At 36.3% G+C, this 17,207-nt stretch overlaps 1 protein-coding gene across 1 annotated transcript in view; it reads right to left on the bottom strand.

Moving 5' to 3' along the window:
• The window catches only part of grik4 (glutamate receptor, ionotropic, kainate 4), a 247,302-nt gene that overhangs the window by 167,583 nt on the left and 62,512 nt on the right, over positions 1-17,207 (bottom strand). The window contains exon 2 of the mRNA XM_041995316.1: positions 6,436-6,569. Within this exon, the coding sequence (XP_041851250.1) occupies positions 6,436-6,517 (82 nt within the window). The 5' untranslated portion in view covers positions 6,518-6,569. The remainder of the gene's footprint in view (positions 1-6,435; positions 6,570-17,207) is intronic.

Below are 17,207 nucleotides of genomic sequence, written 5' to 3'. Positions count from 1 at the left end.
TGCTTATGGAGGGCAGAGCGGGCGCACTGCAGTGTGTTGACGAATGAGGCTCTAGTGGAAGGATCATGCGGATGTCCTTACTTTGTTCCAAAGTTTTCACTCACTGGACTAAGAAAAGGAAACACCACCTTGTAGCAGTGAATATGTAAGTGTGGAAGATGATTTTCTATTAAATGACATGAACAGCAGCTTACTGGCTGGATAATATTAGAGAACAGACACTCCTTCTATTGGGGAAATATCAACTGCGAAAACAAGCTGCATCTTGTGCTAGTGAACTCAGATTTTTCTCCTAATATAATGCAGGTTACCCCTGTTTAAATGCTTTGTTTGGGCACTTGTCAACACATTCTTTCATTGCAGTATTTTGTGATTTACTTATTCTGTTTTGCACTTCCTCACTTACTGTAAAGATGACATGTGTTTTTCCATGTAAGTCAATTTTTATAAAAGAAATATCTGTGCAAGACTATTGGGCTCGGCACACGGGAGGCAACCAACGACAGCGACAGGCAAAATCATGGCCATCCAGGTGAAACCGAACACACGTAACATGACAAACAGCAGCCAGCAGTGCTGCACATCGCACTCTCCGATCGCTTTTCTCCATGAAAATTAATCGGTTAAGATATTGGAGGGAATTTTGACATTTTCAAAGCAGTTTGTGATAGACAAGTCATGATGAATGCTCGATTTTGCTCGAATTGACAGAAATCTTGCCGTTTACGCTACGGTACAAATGAGAAAGACAAACCTCATCCTATTTTACAAACAAGGAAACAGCATGGAGAATATCATTATTTGATGGTGGACCTCAAGGCTTATTCAGAAAAATCCAGGACCTACATTTGATCATCTCTATAATCTTTGCGTGAAGTATTGTACAGTACAGGAAAGTCAGACACATCTAAAATGGTCTGTTCCACCAAGCTGAAAATGTTTACAGACTGCACTGTCTAGCCTGCTCTCAGCTCATTGATCAGTCAATGAAGCCCCTCAATGGTTGGTTGAAGTACCATGCGACAACGACAAAAATTAAATTTTTCTGTGTGTGTGTGTGTGTTCTGTCGCAAGCCCCCATGCGCACGTCTACGTAAATGAGCGCAACATTTACCATGCAAGAATGTCTCCTGGCGCTTGGCTGGAGGAGGTCAGCGATTTTCACCTCATTGCACAAGTTCCATTGGAAATGAATGGAGAAGGAGCATTGTTGCCTCCTGTGTGTTGAGCCATAATGTAAATCATTCCTTCATTCATTCATTATCTTGACAGCTTATTCCATTACGGGTCGCAGGTGGAGTGCTGTGTGCAACCTGCACACAACACTACTGAGTATGCTTAGGACCCTCAAGACTGATAAGCATTGTAGGTGGCCCGAATACCTCCCACAAATGCTACAAGCTTACAACAATACAGTACACAATGCAACAGGTTTTGCTCCTGATTGTTTGATGCTTTGTCGACACCTCAGGCTCCCATTTGATTTTGGCTTAGGTATTCCAGTGCAGCAATCAGGAGGTGACTTGAATGACTGGGTTCGTGATCATCATCAGAAACTGACTTATGCATAAGAAATAGCCTGCAATAAAATGTCCAAAAGAGCTGATCAGATGAAAATCCATTATCACTAGAAGGTCAAAAAGCTAACTAGTGTGGTTTTAGCTATGCTTACCCTGATTTAAAAAGGTCCTTTTGATTTATAGAGGCATAGGGCTCTAAATCCTGAGATGTTGTCTGTTATTGTTTTTACCTAAAAAAAACTAAACTTGCCTGAAAACAGAGAATGCACAATGAAAAAAGAAGGAAAATGAAGGGCCAGAAATGGAAGTCAATGTTTGTGACCAAACATAAAGAAATCAGCTTAAAGAAATTGGACTTTGACCTAGAAAAGACAAACCATCACTAACACCTAAACCGAAGAAAACACGTTCACAGTGGGTTACAGAGAAGCAGTCTTGCATTGAGGATGACTGGATAGAATTGATATTCAGTGATAAATCACAACTCTGCTTTTGGTATGGAGATGATGCAGAACTTCAGTTTGGTGTAGGTCCGATGAAACATAAAAAAGACTACCTGAAGAAAATAAGCAAATAATCCAAATTATTGATAGGGTGGCATGTCAGGTAAAGGACCAGGGGAGATGGTTGTCATTACCGCTGCAGTAAATACATTGGTGCAGTTTAATATTTTCGACACAAAGCAGAGTGTTTATGCAATATGCATTATGTTCAAACTTTATACTCAATGATATGAGCAGCATACAGTTTAGTTCTCAGTATTAATATATCTCAATTAAAAAAAGCATCTATGGCGAGACTCCATCTTACAAAGCTAATCTGTCAGCTGCTATACAAGTTATTGATTGTTTTGTTATATCAAATATTTGGATGTGTGAAGGCTTGTGTTTTAAATATGCAAAAATTGTTATTACATAAAGCACTATGTGCTGCTTCTTGTATGAGAATTGTGTTTTTTTAAATAAGATTTGATTTGATTCGATTTTGGCAAATAAATTATTCTATTTTGTATCTGGGACATATTTTCCTACAAAATACAGTAGCTGCATGAACATCAGAGTAATGATAGGGGTTGTAAAACTGTTGTAAAATCAGTTATTTATATATTCTTATACAAAACAAACTGTAGTTTGTCTCACTGCTTCAAAAAGAAGACTTGACTTATAAAAAGGTCTGTAAGATAGCATGCAGACCTATATTACATCATATGGCTAAATTAATTTCATGCAAACAAGTCAATCTTAATCATTGGATTTACCACCAACACAGCAGAGACTAAGAAAAGTTCACCTACACTGAGCTTGCAGCTGGCTGCTGGTTGGTCCTGGCTGGGAGTGTGGATGGGGCAGGAGGTTGTTTTTGGCACTGACTCACTCAGAAGGCCAGACAGTGACATTATGTCAGCCAGGCAAGACTCTAGGGACAGCAATGTTAAATACCATCTCCAGCAGTGTAAATGACAGGGAGTTTGTGGTGGTGTTTGGAGGATATATTTCTACATGCCTAGGTGTGCTTTGAAATGTGTCTATGGCTGTGTGTGTCTATACGTGTGTATGGTTTTGTCTTGTACTGAAAATACACAGCAAAGAGACAGGTGCAGTGCACAGATGACATTAGAGGTAAAGGAAAAAAAACAGGGCAGGTGCCTAATTATCCATCAATGATGCAACACAACTGAGAAAAATAAACCAGCCCTGCTGTAGAAAGGCTTTTATACAGTGAGGGTGACGGGTGGTGGAGAATGCTGAAAGAAAATAAAAGGATAAGGCTGCTGTTCATTTATCTAAAAAATATTCAGAAGCAATGAATGATTTGTTCTGTGTTTTTATGTAAAAAAGGTTAGAGTCATATTGTTTTCAAAATATGCCCGATGGTTTGGAAGAACCTTATGCAAATCCACTAAACAGCAGCTGTAAACAGCAGCCATGGAGTGCCGAGGCTATAAAATGGAGCAAACAGGAGAGAGAAAACAGCAGACTGATATAACAATGAGTAGCTCAAAATAGGAAATACTGATGCTGTTAAAGATGACGGCTGAACTGACTCAGTTTTGTTAACATTCAAAATACTCAAGAGAAAAATACATATATATTTTTCTCTCAAACAACAAGGGACTAAAGATTGGAGGGGTTTTGCATTGCACTCTCAGAGTTTATTTATGAGCCTGGAAGACTGGGACTTCCATAATCTAAATGTTTATGTCATTACAGACCACATTTTTGCAGAGAATATGCACAACATTTAGAATACAGAAGAGACCATAGACTAATCCTCATAAAGGAAATCTGTTTTTAGTAGCTTAGTAATCATTTCAAACAATTAGGAAGCATTTATATTCTTATTGCATCACTTAATTTTTTTTAATAAACTTATAACTAGATTGAGACTTTGATGCAACTATTGTTCTACTAACATCCATCACTCTAACTTGCAAACAAATCTCATCTGAACTGTTACTGAAAGTTAAATGAAAAGCTGGTCACTGAAGAAATATGATGAGATCAGTCTGTGAGCTAGAAAAATAAAAATAAATAAATAAGTAAAAACTTAATTTTAATCTTTCTATGACATTGTCAGAACACAATCAAACACATGCATATTTCCCCACCTAAGAGATAAATTAAGACACATTTAGACAGACCTTTGGTAGATAGGGTCAGGGAATTGTGGACTGTAGGAAAGTAATCACAAGGAACAACCCTCACCGGTTTACAGCATGCTGTGACAGGTTATGACATTTTGAACTGGGATGTTTAAGATATGTCTGGTTAGTTTTAGAATCAGTCCACTGATCTGCCACTGTCTCCGGATCTGGTGTTTGTAGATTCTGTGCAGCTGTCTTAAACGCTGTTTACCTTGTCAGAGTAGAAATGCCATACATTTAGTTAGAATTATCAGTGGTAAAGCTCAACGTAACCTGCAACTTTAATATACTACACATCATGATGCCTACTTAACTGCAAATGTCATTGAAAACACGTTGAAAAACAATCATATGAATATCAAGTCAAATGGCTATGAAAATATGTCATAGTTTTTACTTTTATGCATCCTAAGTGCAGCCAAAGGAGCCCAGTGTGTCACCTTGTGGCACAAGTTAGTCTCACATGTACACTATAAAAATGTCTAAAGATATTTTGTGAAGCATGAGAGAAGCAAATGACTGTTCGATTTGCTCTAGACTATCTGCAGATATTTTCACTAAGCCTTGTGGTAAAATGTCAAGAGGCGACACAGTGTTTAAAAAAGTAGTTTAAATGTTCAGGAATAACTACAGCTAAATTACTGCAAAGCTGCTTTGAAAGAAAATTCTTCAAACACCTATTTAATTTTTCACCAGTTAAATTTTTACTAAAACAGGTGGGATTTATGGATACATGCTGTCACAGTAGGCCTGAGTGTGCTGGGTAAATCCTCAGCCAGCAGAACATTCCTCCCATGAGAATGTAAAATGCATGATTTAACTATGCTGGTAAATAAGTCCATAGCTGGGAAGTGACCAAAATAATTCAATATCAGAAGTGAGAATATGTGATTTCACTTGTTAGGAGTTTGCTTCAGTTATAACAGTTATTTGCTCCGTGAGCAAATAAAGCTTGATCAGCTTTATCAGCTCGATCAGAGCTCCAACAATCAGGGTGTTGTGAGGACACACCCCTAGCATAGTTTTTATGATTTGGAGAACAATTTTTTTTTTTTTTTTTGCTTTACGGTTGTTTTAATCAGTCATGTTTTACTTGGTGGTTGATAATGCAGCTTTGCACTTTGAATACAGTAGTAGAAAAGAAAAAGAGCACCCATTGAGATTAGACACAGATATGAGCCATGCAGTCAATTATAGTAAGATCATAGTTCTTGTTAAATATTAGATAGAATAACACAAATTTATATGCTTATGATCATTTGAATCACATTTCAGACATCTGTTATATTTTTTTTAATTAGAGGTTGCAGCTTGTGCCCTCACCGAGTGATAATGCGGTGTAACACAAAGAAACATTCAGTACCTGTGAATGAAATACAAAACCATCCAGCAAATGAAAAATAAAAGTGAGTTACAGAGAACTGCACTTTTCAGGTATCGTTTTTTTTATTTTTTATTTTTCCCATGTTGAACACTTTTTTTAATATATTAAAAAATGCATGTTTTATTTATTTATTTATTTATTCATTTGATAGAGGGGAAAAAGTACAATAAAAAAATATCTATCCACCATTTTATACCCAGGGGGCATATTGTTGTACAGGCAGCAGAAAATAGACAAATGCTATATGAAAAATAAATAGTATGTTGGCAAAATCTGTCTGTAGCCAGATGGGAACAACTTGAAACCTACAGACAAGGGTCTGCGAGGATCAGCCAGTAATGACTGGACCTTACTCAAGGTCATAACTGTACAGATGAGAAAGCTCATTCAAGGTTTCAACAGTAATTTTTCAACACACAAATAAATTCATCATCATTCATTCATTGAATAAATTCATCAGTCCTAATTAACAGGTAATGTTGATCCTGTTAGAAGCTTATTATGTTATGACCATGTAACATCCCAGGATTATCATTTCAATCTCTTACCTCTGGTGACAGACTGAGTGACCTCTGCTCCACTTTTCCACATTTGATTCAACTGAATTTGAAGTCATTTAAAATAAGCCTCTCAATTTAAAATAACATTATCTACTAAATTTTCATTTTAACTTAAGTTTGCTCACTAAAACTGAAATTATATACACACACACACACATATATACATATATATATATATATATATATATATATATATTACATACCATATATGAAAAGCCACTTATTAGACTTTTCAGTCAATAAGTGAAAAGATTCCCACCACAATCACAGACAGTATTCCCTCTGATACTCATCTTTGGCTAATTGACATCTTAGTTCACAATTTACCTATTCGAAAGGAGAGCGGACCACCGGAGGTGCTTCTCACCCACATGGCTAACAAGAGCAGAAGCGCCCAGGCTGTGAGCATCTTCTATGACTCCTCATGGGTCCTGCCCCAGGTGTGCCCCTGTCACAGCCACCTGAAACACAATCACATGAGAGCAAATCATTTATACCTGCATGTCATCTGACATCAAGAGGAACACACAGAACCATTTTCAGTGCTCTAATAGCTTTTGTGCTGTCTTCATCTTGGAATCTGTTAGGAACAGTGTGAAACTGCAGACAAGTGAATCTGAGGCTCATGGAAGTGTTGATGGTGATTTTTCCATACTGATGATTTGTTTTTTTTACTATATTCACTGGTTAAGAATAAATTAGTATAACAGATGTTAGTTATTTGCATTATAGATGGAAATAAATCAAAATCCCCAAATTTAGACACAAACATTTGTTCTCAGTCTGTTCAAGAAAGTGAAAACTTTACTTAAAACTCCTAGTTGTGTGAATGCTGGAAACAATAGTTTTCCTGTTTCTCTTTATTATTATTCCGCCATTTTTCGGCACCTTTCTCCTTCCGCATTTTTGGTGCGATTTCAACAATTTTGGTATCAAAACGTTCAGCTCGTTCAGGAGATGGGTGCTATGACTTTTGGTATTTATAACTTTTATACTTTTTAAAATATTTAACTTTAAACAAAAATATTTTGCCATTGAAATCAATGGAAAACGTTTCAGCTCATTGAAAAACTTCCGCTTCTTTCAAATCCTACTACTTTTACATACTTTTAGCTAGAAACACCATTCAAACTTTAAACAACTCACGACGGATTGGGCTATTTAAAAATGACTTTTTTTGCCGATATGTACAAGTATTTAATCTAAAGGGAAATCCTCACATTGCAGATGCTGACGGTAACAGTAACCTGTGCCAATCTCTGAGATATGGCACACTTTTTCCTCCGAGTTTTCATGTCTGAGACAACAATGAACTGTTCAGGTTATTTATGTGTCACTGTTTGGGTTTTCACACTTTCCTTTACCTTTTTCACTGCTTCAATGTGGGTAACTCTCCATGACAGCTTCCTCTCATCGACACAAGCAGAAGATTATGGGACACATGGAAAATAAATAACTGACTAAAAGAAGTAAAATAAATAAATGTCCAGCACAAACGCTTGACTGATAGTTGAGCAATTTCTCTGAATTTCAGAAATAAATACAATTATATTCTGCTACTGACCTTGAGAAAGAAGGTAGTTTAAAAAAAAGTTAATCTGCCTCTCAAAATTAGGGATCCAGGAATAACAATAAGGCAAAAAGCATAATTTTTAAAAGAGAGCAAGATGATGTGTTCTTTCTTAGACCATTACTCTCTGCACACCATTTAATCAATTTAAACCAAATCACAATGACTTTCTTGTCAGAACATGGTGTTTAAACATTAAAAGTGGAAGGATAAAACAGGAAAAAACTGCTAGGTAGTTGTTTTTCCTTTCAAAAGAGACACAGCACTGGAGATAATGAGGTGCACTTGAGCCTTTGAAGGTTATTCTTGGAAATAGTTTTTTACTTAATGAAGTACACAAGTTGAAGGGTGATTTCAATTAAGATCTCACAGGGGGAATTCGTCCTTAATGACTTACAATTCACCTTTTAATAGATACATGTATACAATCATTTGATAAAAAAAGGTTATCTCCTAGATCTCTGCAGAGACTTCTTGGCATACGTACAATGAAAGAGCGAATGTGTAAATACTCAGCTGTGAAAATACAAGCAGAGTTTAATTTATTAGAACAAACTTCTTCACACTTCAGCTAATATTGAAACTTCTGATTGATTTTGCTCAGAGAATGACTGCTTCTAAAAAAACTACACCCAGACTGCAGAGTTTCAATCTGCACTCCATACCATTCTTAAAGAGCTTTATTGGGTTAAATGTAAGGCTTATGGTGGTAATTAGAGCATGGTCACGTTCAGTAAACCAGTCTGACATGATATTAACTTTGTGGTATGACACATTATGCTTCTGAAAGCAGCCATTAGGAGATGGTTACACTGCTGTCATAAAGCAATGGAAAGAGCAGTCAATGATCTGATACTCACATGACACCAAGGGTATCCTGAAAACATACTTTTGTGTTAATTATGCCAAATTATGAACCTGGGGATAAACTGGGACTTGTCAGATCAGGAAATAATGTTCTATTATGCTATTGTTCCGTTTTGTTGAACCCAAGCTCAGTATTTTAAGTGAGTTTCAGTTATTTGATTGGCTGAAATGAGCAGTTGGGCAGGTAAACCTGCAGCACCTTTTGTAAAAGCTTTTACAGTTCTGACTGGTGGGATGTTTAAGGTTTCCAAGGTCTTTTTGGACATTCACAATGTGAGAGTTGTTAAAGTCACACCACTGTATACTGTGGGTGGCTCTCACCTATGAGTTGTTTACCTACCCGCCCGAAATGTTTTGGTCCCATAATTCAAGGTGCGAATGGCTGTGAAACTGCCTGGGGAGGAGAGTCAAAGGTCCACTATAAGTGTTAGATGGGAGATAGACAGTTGGTTTCTCCTGTTTAAAACATATAGCACTTCTTTCATTCCTCTCTCAAACCATTTGTCTTCTATAACCAGAATGTGGACGTTACTGTGCTCACAAAATGTCCTTTATCCTTGAGATTAAAGTTAACCACTTCATTAACCTTAAGGGGTATTGATGTCTTGTATTGTCCTTTGCATCTGTGAAGTGTTGTTTGTGTTTTTCCTGTATACAGGTCTGCAGACTTGTCACTGTGAGTCACAATATTGACTTGAACTAGTCAATTTTTTTTTTAAATATTGAATATTGACTAGTGGTGCTCATGCCAACAAGAGCATGAACATGACAGGTCCGATGTAAACACAATGGCGGTGAAGACCGTCTCTCGAACTTTGTCCACAGCTACCTGCATCTGTATCATTTTTCCTACCCGTTGCACAGTGATAAACACTTGTGCCTTAACAGTTGGTAAAAAATTGGAAGCATTTTGGGGGTTGATGTCCCAGAAATACTATGAATGGTAGATTGACCTTCCAGTATTCCAAGTCCAAGACCTGTGTTCTCCCTTTGCGGTGATCTCCAGGATTGAGCGTTTTTGCCACGCCATGCTTCAGTCGCTTGCAGCAAGTATACACAAATATAACAGAACATTGACACGTACGCTTATGTTGACAGCAAGTAAATCCCAGCACAAACACCACACCCACTGGAGTGTTCAGTAAAAAACAATGCCAGTTATTTTTCTCCTTTTTCCATCTGTTTTTTTGTCCCTGAAACATTTCTGAGGGTTTAGTAACAGTCTTTGCTTTGGTCTGTTGCCTCAGACAGAAACAGCTGCTAAACTTTCCACTTCCACGCCGACATTTGGACGCATAGAAGAGGAGGCAGTTTCACCCAGGAGATCACTCTGGGTGAAACTGCAGCTAGCTTTAGGCTTAACTCCCTTCACTTTACCCAGCAGAGACATGAGACTCTGCTGGAACTAGAAAAGTTGTGTGGTGTTTATTGCTAAAGCTTGTTGCAAAAACATTTGCCACTAAACAACTTTCTCTACTCCGACGTCCCCTGTGTCTGGTCTCTCCTCCACTCCAGCTCTTAAAGGGGCCACGCTTTTCTTTCAACACAGCGCTGTAAACAGCAGCATGTCTCTGCACAAGTGAGACACAACTCCTCCAAACAAAATGTCTACTTTGAAAAAATGCCTTTGACTTTGCGGGCCGTTTTGTCTAATCAATTAATCAACTAGTCATGCACATCCCTAAAGAAAATGTAAGTGAAACTGCGATTGGACCATGGTAATGTTTAAAAAATGGTAAAATTCTGTATTTTATAATACTACACACCATATCCAATCTGGTAAATAATTGTTTTGTTTCACATATGTTTATCTTATGATTTCCCAAAAGGAGGCCTTTTTATTGATGCTTTGAAGTAAGGACGTGCACTGCACCCTTGTTAGAACAGTTTTTTATCGGGTTTATATATATATAAAAAAAAAAAAAAAATCATGAAATATAGCTTCTGAAAATTGGGTCGTTGTTTGAAACCTGCAGAAAGCTTTTAAGTTTTTAGTGTTTCTTTTTTTCAGTAATCCATTGCTTTTTTTTTTTTTTTTTTTTTTTTTGCCATTGTTTCTTAACAAAAGCTTATTTTCAAAGCTTGTGTTTGGTTGCATGATTTAAGCCCAAAGGGAAATGCTGTTAAATTTATTCACCCTGAAAAGGAAACTCAATTTGCTTTAATTAATTTTATTATTGAGATAAAAGAGAAACTTGTTTTGAATAATTCCTTTCTCATTTTTAGTTTGTTGTTTTTAAGAAGAGAAAGAAGGAGAAATATTAGCTATAGAAGTGAATTATATTATTTGAGGCTATATTATCCAATCTTTTAAACAATTCTCATTATATTTGGAAATGCTTGTGTAGAAGCAAAGATTCAGGAGGTCTTAAATCTGATTGGTCAAAGTCTGTCCTGATGCTTGATAAGCCAACTTTCTGCACCCCTTTCATGTCAGTCATGTAGAAGTGACAAATAAATGAATGAATGAACAAATGAACAAACAAACCGCCTGGGACCATTTTGAACTTTTAAAAACAAAAACCCAAGAAGTCTGCTTCCAGTGCGGCGTATTTCCTATTAGACAAGCTAAGATAGTGGTGAGGTATTAGGCAATATTGCTTAATACTAGATAATGTTATCATAATGTTGTTACCCACAGGACTGACATGAGGCTCGCAAACACATTTGTGATTTTTTTTATGTCCCTGCAAATGCCTATAAGCCTGAAGCTTATAAAGAGAATAGAGAAGCATTTCAGAGGAAAATCATCTTTAAGGACCAAGAAAAGAAGTCCAGACACTTTCTATTTACTTCTCAGAAGTCTCTAACATGACTTCAGATAAGTAACGTGCTCCTTGTCTGCTGAATGTGTAAAGAAATCACTGCTTTTGAAAAACTTGTTTTGTAAAAGAAGTCACGAAATGTTAATTTTTCTGTTTTCCCTAATATGGACTTTTTGACAGTTTTCAAAATTAGGTTTAGTTTTTACATATGTTCCATCCATCTTTTTTTTAAATTGATAACTGTATCCTAGAAAAATCACAACACGGTTAATTTGACTTTTGTTAAAAAAAAATTTTATCACATTTTTATCAAATTTTTTTGTGACTTTTCCAAAGATGTTTAGATGGGTCTGTAATGCAAGGGAGGTGGGAGGAAGTGCAGGATCGGCTAACCAGTAAGATGACAATGATGATGTTTTACTAGAAAGCAGATAGCTGTGTAAAGTATTACATTTACAGACAACGAAATACTTGTTTATAGTTTGCTTTTCAAATATTGTCACCCAGTTTGATATTTTAGGCATATGAAGGACAGACATCTAAAGTTCAGGCTGTAATCTCATCAAGATGGCAGATTTCTGCATTAGTGCATGCTAATGTGGGAAAAAAAGAATAAAAAATAAGAAAAGAAGAAACTAGGTAGCCAAGTTTCTTTTTTAGACAGTAAAGCATTGTAACTATCAGTGTTTTGTAAATGAAGTCTATGTCCTTCCTGAAAAAATAGGTGGTCCCTGGATTTAAAGAAATGTTTGGTCTTGACCTCAGAGACAAACAGCTGTTTTCAAGCATCCACCGGAGTCCTGAAGTGTTCTAGAGATGTTCTGGAGCAATGGACTCTGAGAACGCAAATGGCATCATTTGCTCCAGACTGGATATTACCACCCAAACCCTTCTCTGGTAGGATGCATCAGTGGGTCAGACTAAATGGAGATGTAGCAGTGAACATCCCTGAGAGTTTACTACTACTGAGTGAGCTGAGTGAGTGTGAATGCTAGTGCTTTCCACTCATCTATATAGTGGAAATACTCAGATAGATGTGGTATTTATAAAAACATAAAAATAAGTCTCATTCTCTGTAGATCACTTGAACTAAGGATGTCAGCAAACAATGTGGCTCACAGCTCATAATTTAAACCTGCAGATCAAGATGTCAACAAAAGCACAAAAGCCATTTCTTAGCCAAGTACCTGGTGATTACCATGACAACCCAACGTTGTTTACATCTGTGTATGCAAACCTTATTACACGCTAATACTGTAGCTGCTACTGTATTGGGCATTTTGGACTGATTTGAAAAAATGAACAAAAAGTAAAGCCGATTCCATTTCAGTAAACATTGAAGCTGAGAAATAATTATTTTGAAGGTTTGTATGTTAGAGGAAATTATTTTGGTAATCCTTTTAAGATCAATTAAATCCCCAACCGATGCAATGTGCATCCCCCCCTATAACTGTCAGTTGTTTTGGGGAAATGCAGGATCCCAACAGTTATCATCTAATGACTTAGCATCTGAGGGCAATGGCAAATGTTTCAGAATGATTGGTGTACCTAACTTGTGTCTGTACCAAAACTTTATCTTTCTTGCATCAGTTATTTATTAAATGCAGCTTAAAAAACAACAACAACAACAAAACCAAAATGGTTTATGGTTTAAAATAGTATTAAGATAGCATTTTGGCTGATCCTTTTCACATTGTTACTTTTACTAAGACCTTTTTGTTGACCATGCAGCTTAAGTGGATTTGTCAATAAAGGTCTAACACTACCTATCAGACTTACTGCAAGGAACCCTGAGCTGCTTGGTGAATTATCAGCACATCATGATAGTTGAGTACTGAAAATTCCCTGCAGGTTGTATCGAACATATGGGTAGATTACTATGCTTTGTTGTTCAATTAGCCTGATCCCATACACAAAGAAGCACATCTTGTTTGTTTGTAGCTGAAAGCTTTATGCTTTCTACAAGTCAGTGCTTTTACTTCAATGAAAAATAACTGAGAAACGCAAAACACTAAGCAAAAACTGATTTAACACACTTGAAAGTTAATATGGCCAATCAATGCCGATCATACATCAGATATGTAACAACAGCTTCACAGGCTAAATCACCTCTGTGAAGAGACAAAAGCCTTGACAGGCTTTAGACTGATAGTGCAATTTGGAACACTAATAGCTCTTCAGTTAAATCGTCTCATTCTTTTTCCACAAATTTCAATACCCTCAAAACAGAAGCAGAATGAAAGCTGAGTTGAATCATTGCCCTCATTTTTCAGCACTCTTAAGTCCTTGATATCAGCCTTAGTTTAGCTTCTTGTCTGTGATAGATAAACAAAGATTGATCTCCATCTCTGCAACTGCATTGAAGCAAAGCTAACAAACACAGCCTGCTCCTTCAAATGAGTTATGCTGTGAAAAACATGAGTAAAAGAAGTAATATCAAGTATTTTTCAAAAGGAAGAGAAAACACAAAAAACTTCATAAAAAGCCAATGTTTTTCTAAATGTTGTCATGATTTGTGCAGATAGTGGACAAAACATTTTACCTAAATCTCCAAATATCATCTTTTAGTGTTTTTTTTTTTTTTTTAATCTTCTGTCCTTGAAGTTTCTTCTTTAAAACACTGAGTATACTTTGGCTTTTTAGGGATACAGTATTAATATATTTGGTCTTTCTAACACCATGGGAGCATTCTCCATCTACAAGAAGCCACAATGCAGATTGCAGAGGACAGGAGAGGACAAAGGCACACATTACTAACTCAGTTGGCATGAATAAGGAGTCAGACAGGTAATCACGTTGTATAGAGCTTTACTTATTGCATCTTCAGTATACTCCCCCACAATACTGAATAAACTAGTATTCTGAAATAAAATGTTTGCAGCCTTGCGGGCTGAGATGGTGAGATGAAATGCAGAGAAAATAGACTGCAGTGTAATCACAGCTGTTTAGAACAGCTGGAAGACATGCTGTAGAGTAAAGATCAAATGAAGATTAGATACTGCCACTTTTTTTATTTAAAGAAAATCCCCTTTCAGAATTTTTTGGGGCTAAAATGTGGTGTGAAAGTCTGAAAACTCATTTCAACCTGAGCTTTTGCAGATTCATTGATAAACCAAGACAGCATTTACTGAAAAAGATTATGATAATGTACTGTCAATGTAAAAAGGTAGGCAGCACCTTATACATTTACTGAGGACTTTTTTTTTCTTTTTTTCTCCCCAGTTGGACGTAACATAATTACTAGAGGTTTAAACAACATACAATAAGAATAACACATACTTAGTTGCAGCAATGGACAATGTTAATCCTTAAATTATTGTTTTTGTGATTGAATGAACAACTGTTTTCAATTAAATGTCCACCAGACACTCTTACCTGGTGGACGTACACACATTTTAATAAAAGTTATAGGTTGACGTTAACAGCCTTGCAGCAAATGCACCAAGTACCCATGAGCACCAAGAATCCTGGACCCATTCTCTGCTCCTTCTGCTGTATGGGAGTGTATCCATGGGCATTTGAGAACAATTAAACATGTAGTGCATGTAGAAAATAAGTTTTTATTTCTAAATTATTGTTTAAAAAGTTATATTTTGACAGTCTACTGCATTAGAAATTAGTGATCCACTTATCATAAGCAGTTTTGGCAGTGAGTGATAGACTTTCATTCCCCCAGAATGAACAAATATAAAGGTAACGTTTGTCTGTTTTTTTTTTTTGTTTGTTTTGTTTTTTTTTGTAGGCTGTAGGCTGATATTAAAAAGAGCAAACAGATGTCAACTAATGAACAGGGAGTCTTGCTTCAAAGACATGTAGAGGATCAGAAAGTGCATTCACATCGCATCACAGCAAATATTCATGTTTGAGGTCATAGCACAGCCAAAGTTTTTGTTGGTGGCTGCAAAAAGTGAGTAGAGAAGTCTTTACACACTTCTGCTATTTGTATTATCCACATAACAATGTGGCAAAAAATGCCAGTGACTACTTATTGTATGCCCTTAAGTTACTTCTTGTTAATACACTGACTAAAAGTTGTCAGGGATAATGTTTTCAGTTATTATACTCAAAGATTTTAAATTTTGAAGGTTGATCAGTGACTGAAGAAACTTAATGATGGTTAGCTGTTATTATTATTATTATTATTATTATTATTATTACCTACGTGAAAACAAGAAAGTGCTTACAGTGCTGTGCTGAGTGTTGAGCCAACCCTGATTTCTTAATATATTGCAGGAAAACAGGTAATAGAAGCAGAGATTTACTTAAACATGCAAACACAACTTAAAATAGCTAATATAAGGCAGAAACATTCTAAATAAATATGCATTTTGTACTGTTTGTGGAAACATACTAATTAAAAAAATTTAAAACAGGCTGCTACAAGGAAAGTGCCTGAAGATTCAGTTTTAATTTGTTCTTTGCTAAGTGGTCTTATGTGTAGACATAGTGGTGTTAAACCTAATTTTGATAGACCTAAAAATACAATGATAAGCCTGTAAATTAAGATAAAATAGATTTTTTTCAATACCTTTTTTAAACATTAAATCTCCACATTAACTTTTTTTTATACCTTTCTTAGACAAACAACTCCAGCTCCAATGACAACACTGCAGAGGTCTCAGTTTGGTCTGACAATCCGGAGAATGAGCGTGTCTGTGCTCTGTCAATGTTGCAACACAAGAGAGGATCAAAGATTGACAGAACAGGTTGGGCTGACAGCTGTTTGACTTGCCCTGTCAAAGCAACAGTTTACTCAATCCAAATGTCAAAACTGTCAATCAAGCATGAAACAGCCCGCTAATTCAGTTGCAAATTGACCATTAAAACTGACAGTTTGAACCACCGTCAAGCCAGATGGATAATGGGATTCACACATTTGCATATATTCATGTTCTGCTGCATTCGGAGTCACAGAAAGGGTACAAAAGCAACTTGTAGATGAAAATGAGTAACGTGTGACCGATGTTCAAGGTTTGACTGCCACACGCTGCAGGGAGTTTATATGCATGTGGTACATATAATCCTTGGGTGAATGTTTGGAGTGAGTTCAACTTACTACTAACTGCTTGCAATGCTTAGAAATATTTTCACATGAAAACATTAAATACTGCCCAATTGTTTAGCTGTCTTGAATGACTTGAAAGCAAATGCACACGTGATTAACATGTCTTTTTTAATTATATTTATAACACCTCATCTTAGTCTCTCTGTCAGGGGTAATAAATCTGATAGAAACGTCTTTAAGCTGCAGCAAATCTATGATAAGCAAACCTACGGTACTTAACGCCTACCTAAAGCTCTTTTTATTCTGTTGAAAAACACTAACATCTGTTAACAAGCAAGTGTGTAATTGAAATTCAGTAATCTATCCTGTTATAAGGAATCATGGACAGAAATGTCTATATTTAATGCATAGTTGACACAACACATTTAGAAGTACTATAATCAACTTGTCCAACGTCATTGTTGACAGTGAGGTACAAAACCTCATTTACATGCTCCGACTATTACAATCTGCAAGCTGAAGCTCTATACTCATATATAATTTAAATTCAGTTGTGCAAGTCAACGAGAAAAAGTGTAAGGAACAAAAGAGAACAAAACAACCAACGGTTTGAACACGCAAAAGTAAACATTAGTGCAGCAAGACACCTCAGATGAGCATTTGATCCACATTCAGTCATTTTTGATTCAGCCTGTCCTTTCTCTCTCATTCTCTATTCTGGAAGAAAAAAAAAAATAAGAAAGTCAAACTGATAGTGATGATGAGACAAGGGCCAAAACTGGCTCAGCTGCCCTCAAAGATTGAAGGGAAATAGAGGCAGAGACAAGGACGTTTGGCCTCTACATATTTAATATTACTTTGATGGTTGAAATTGAAATTGAAAAAAAGAAAA

The sequence above is a fragment of the Melanotaenia boesemani genome, chromosome 9, assembly GCF_017639745.1.
Source record: "Melanotaenia boesemani isolate fMelBoe1 chromosome 9, fMelBoe1.pri, whole genome shotgun sequence".
Lineage (NCBI taxonomy): Eukaryota > Metazoa > Chordata > Actinopteri > Atheriniformes > Melanotaeniidae > Melanotaenia > Melanotaenia boesemani.
The sequence above is the reverse complement of the archived record's forward strand: the minus strand, read 5'-3'. Positions and strand labels throughout refer to the sequence as shown.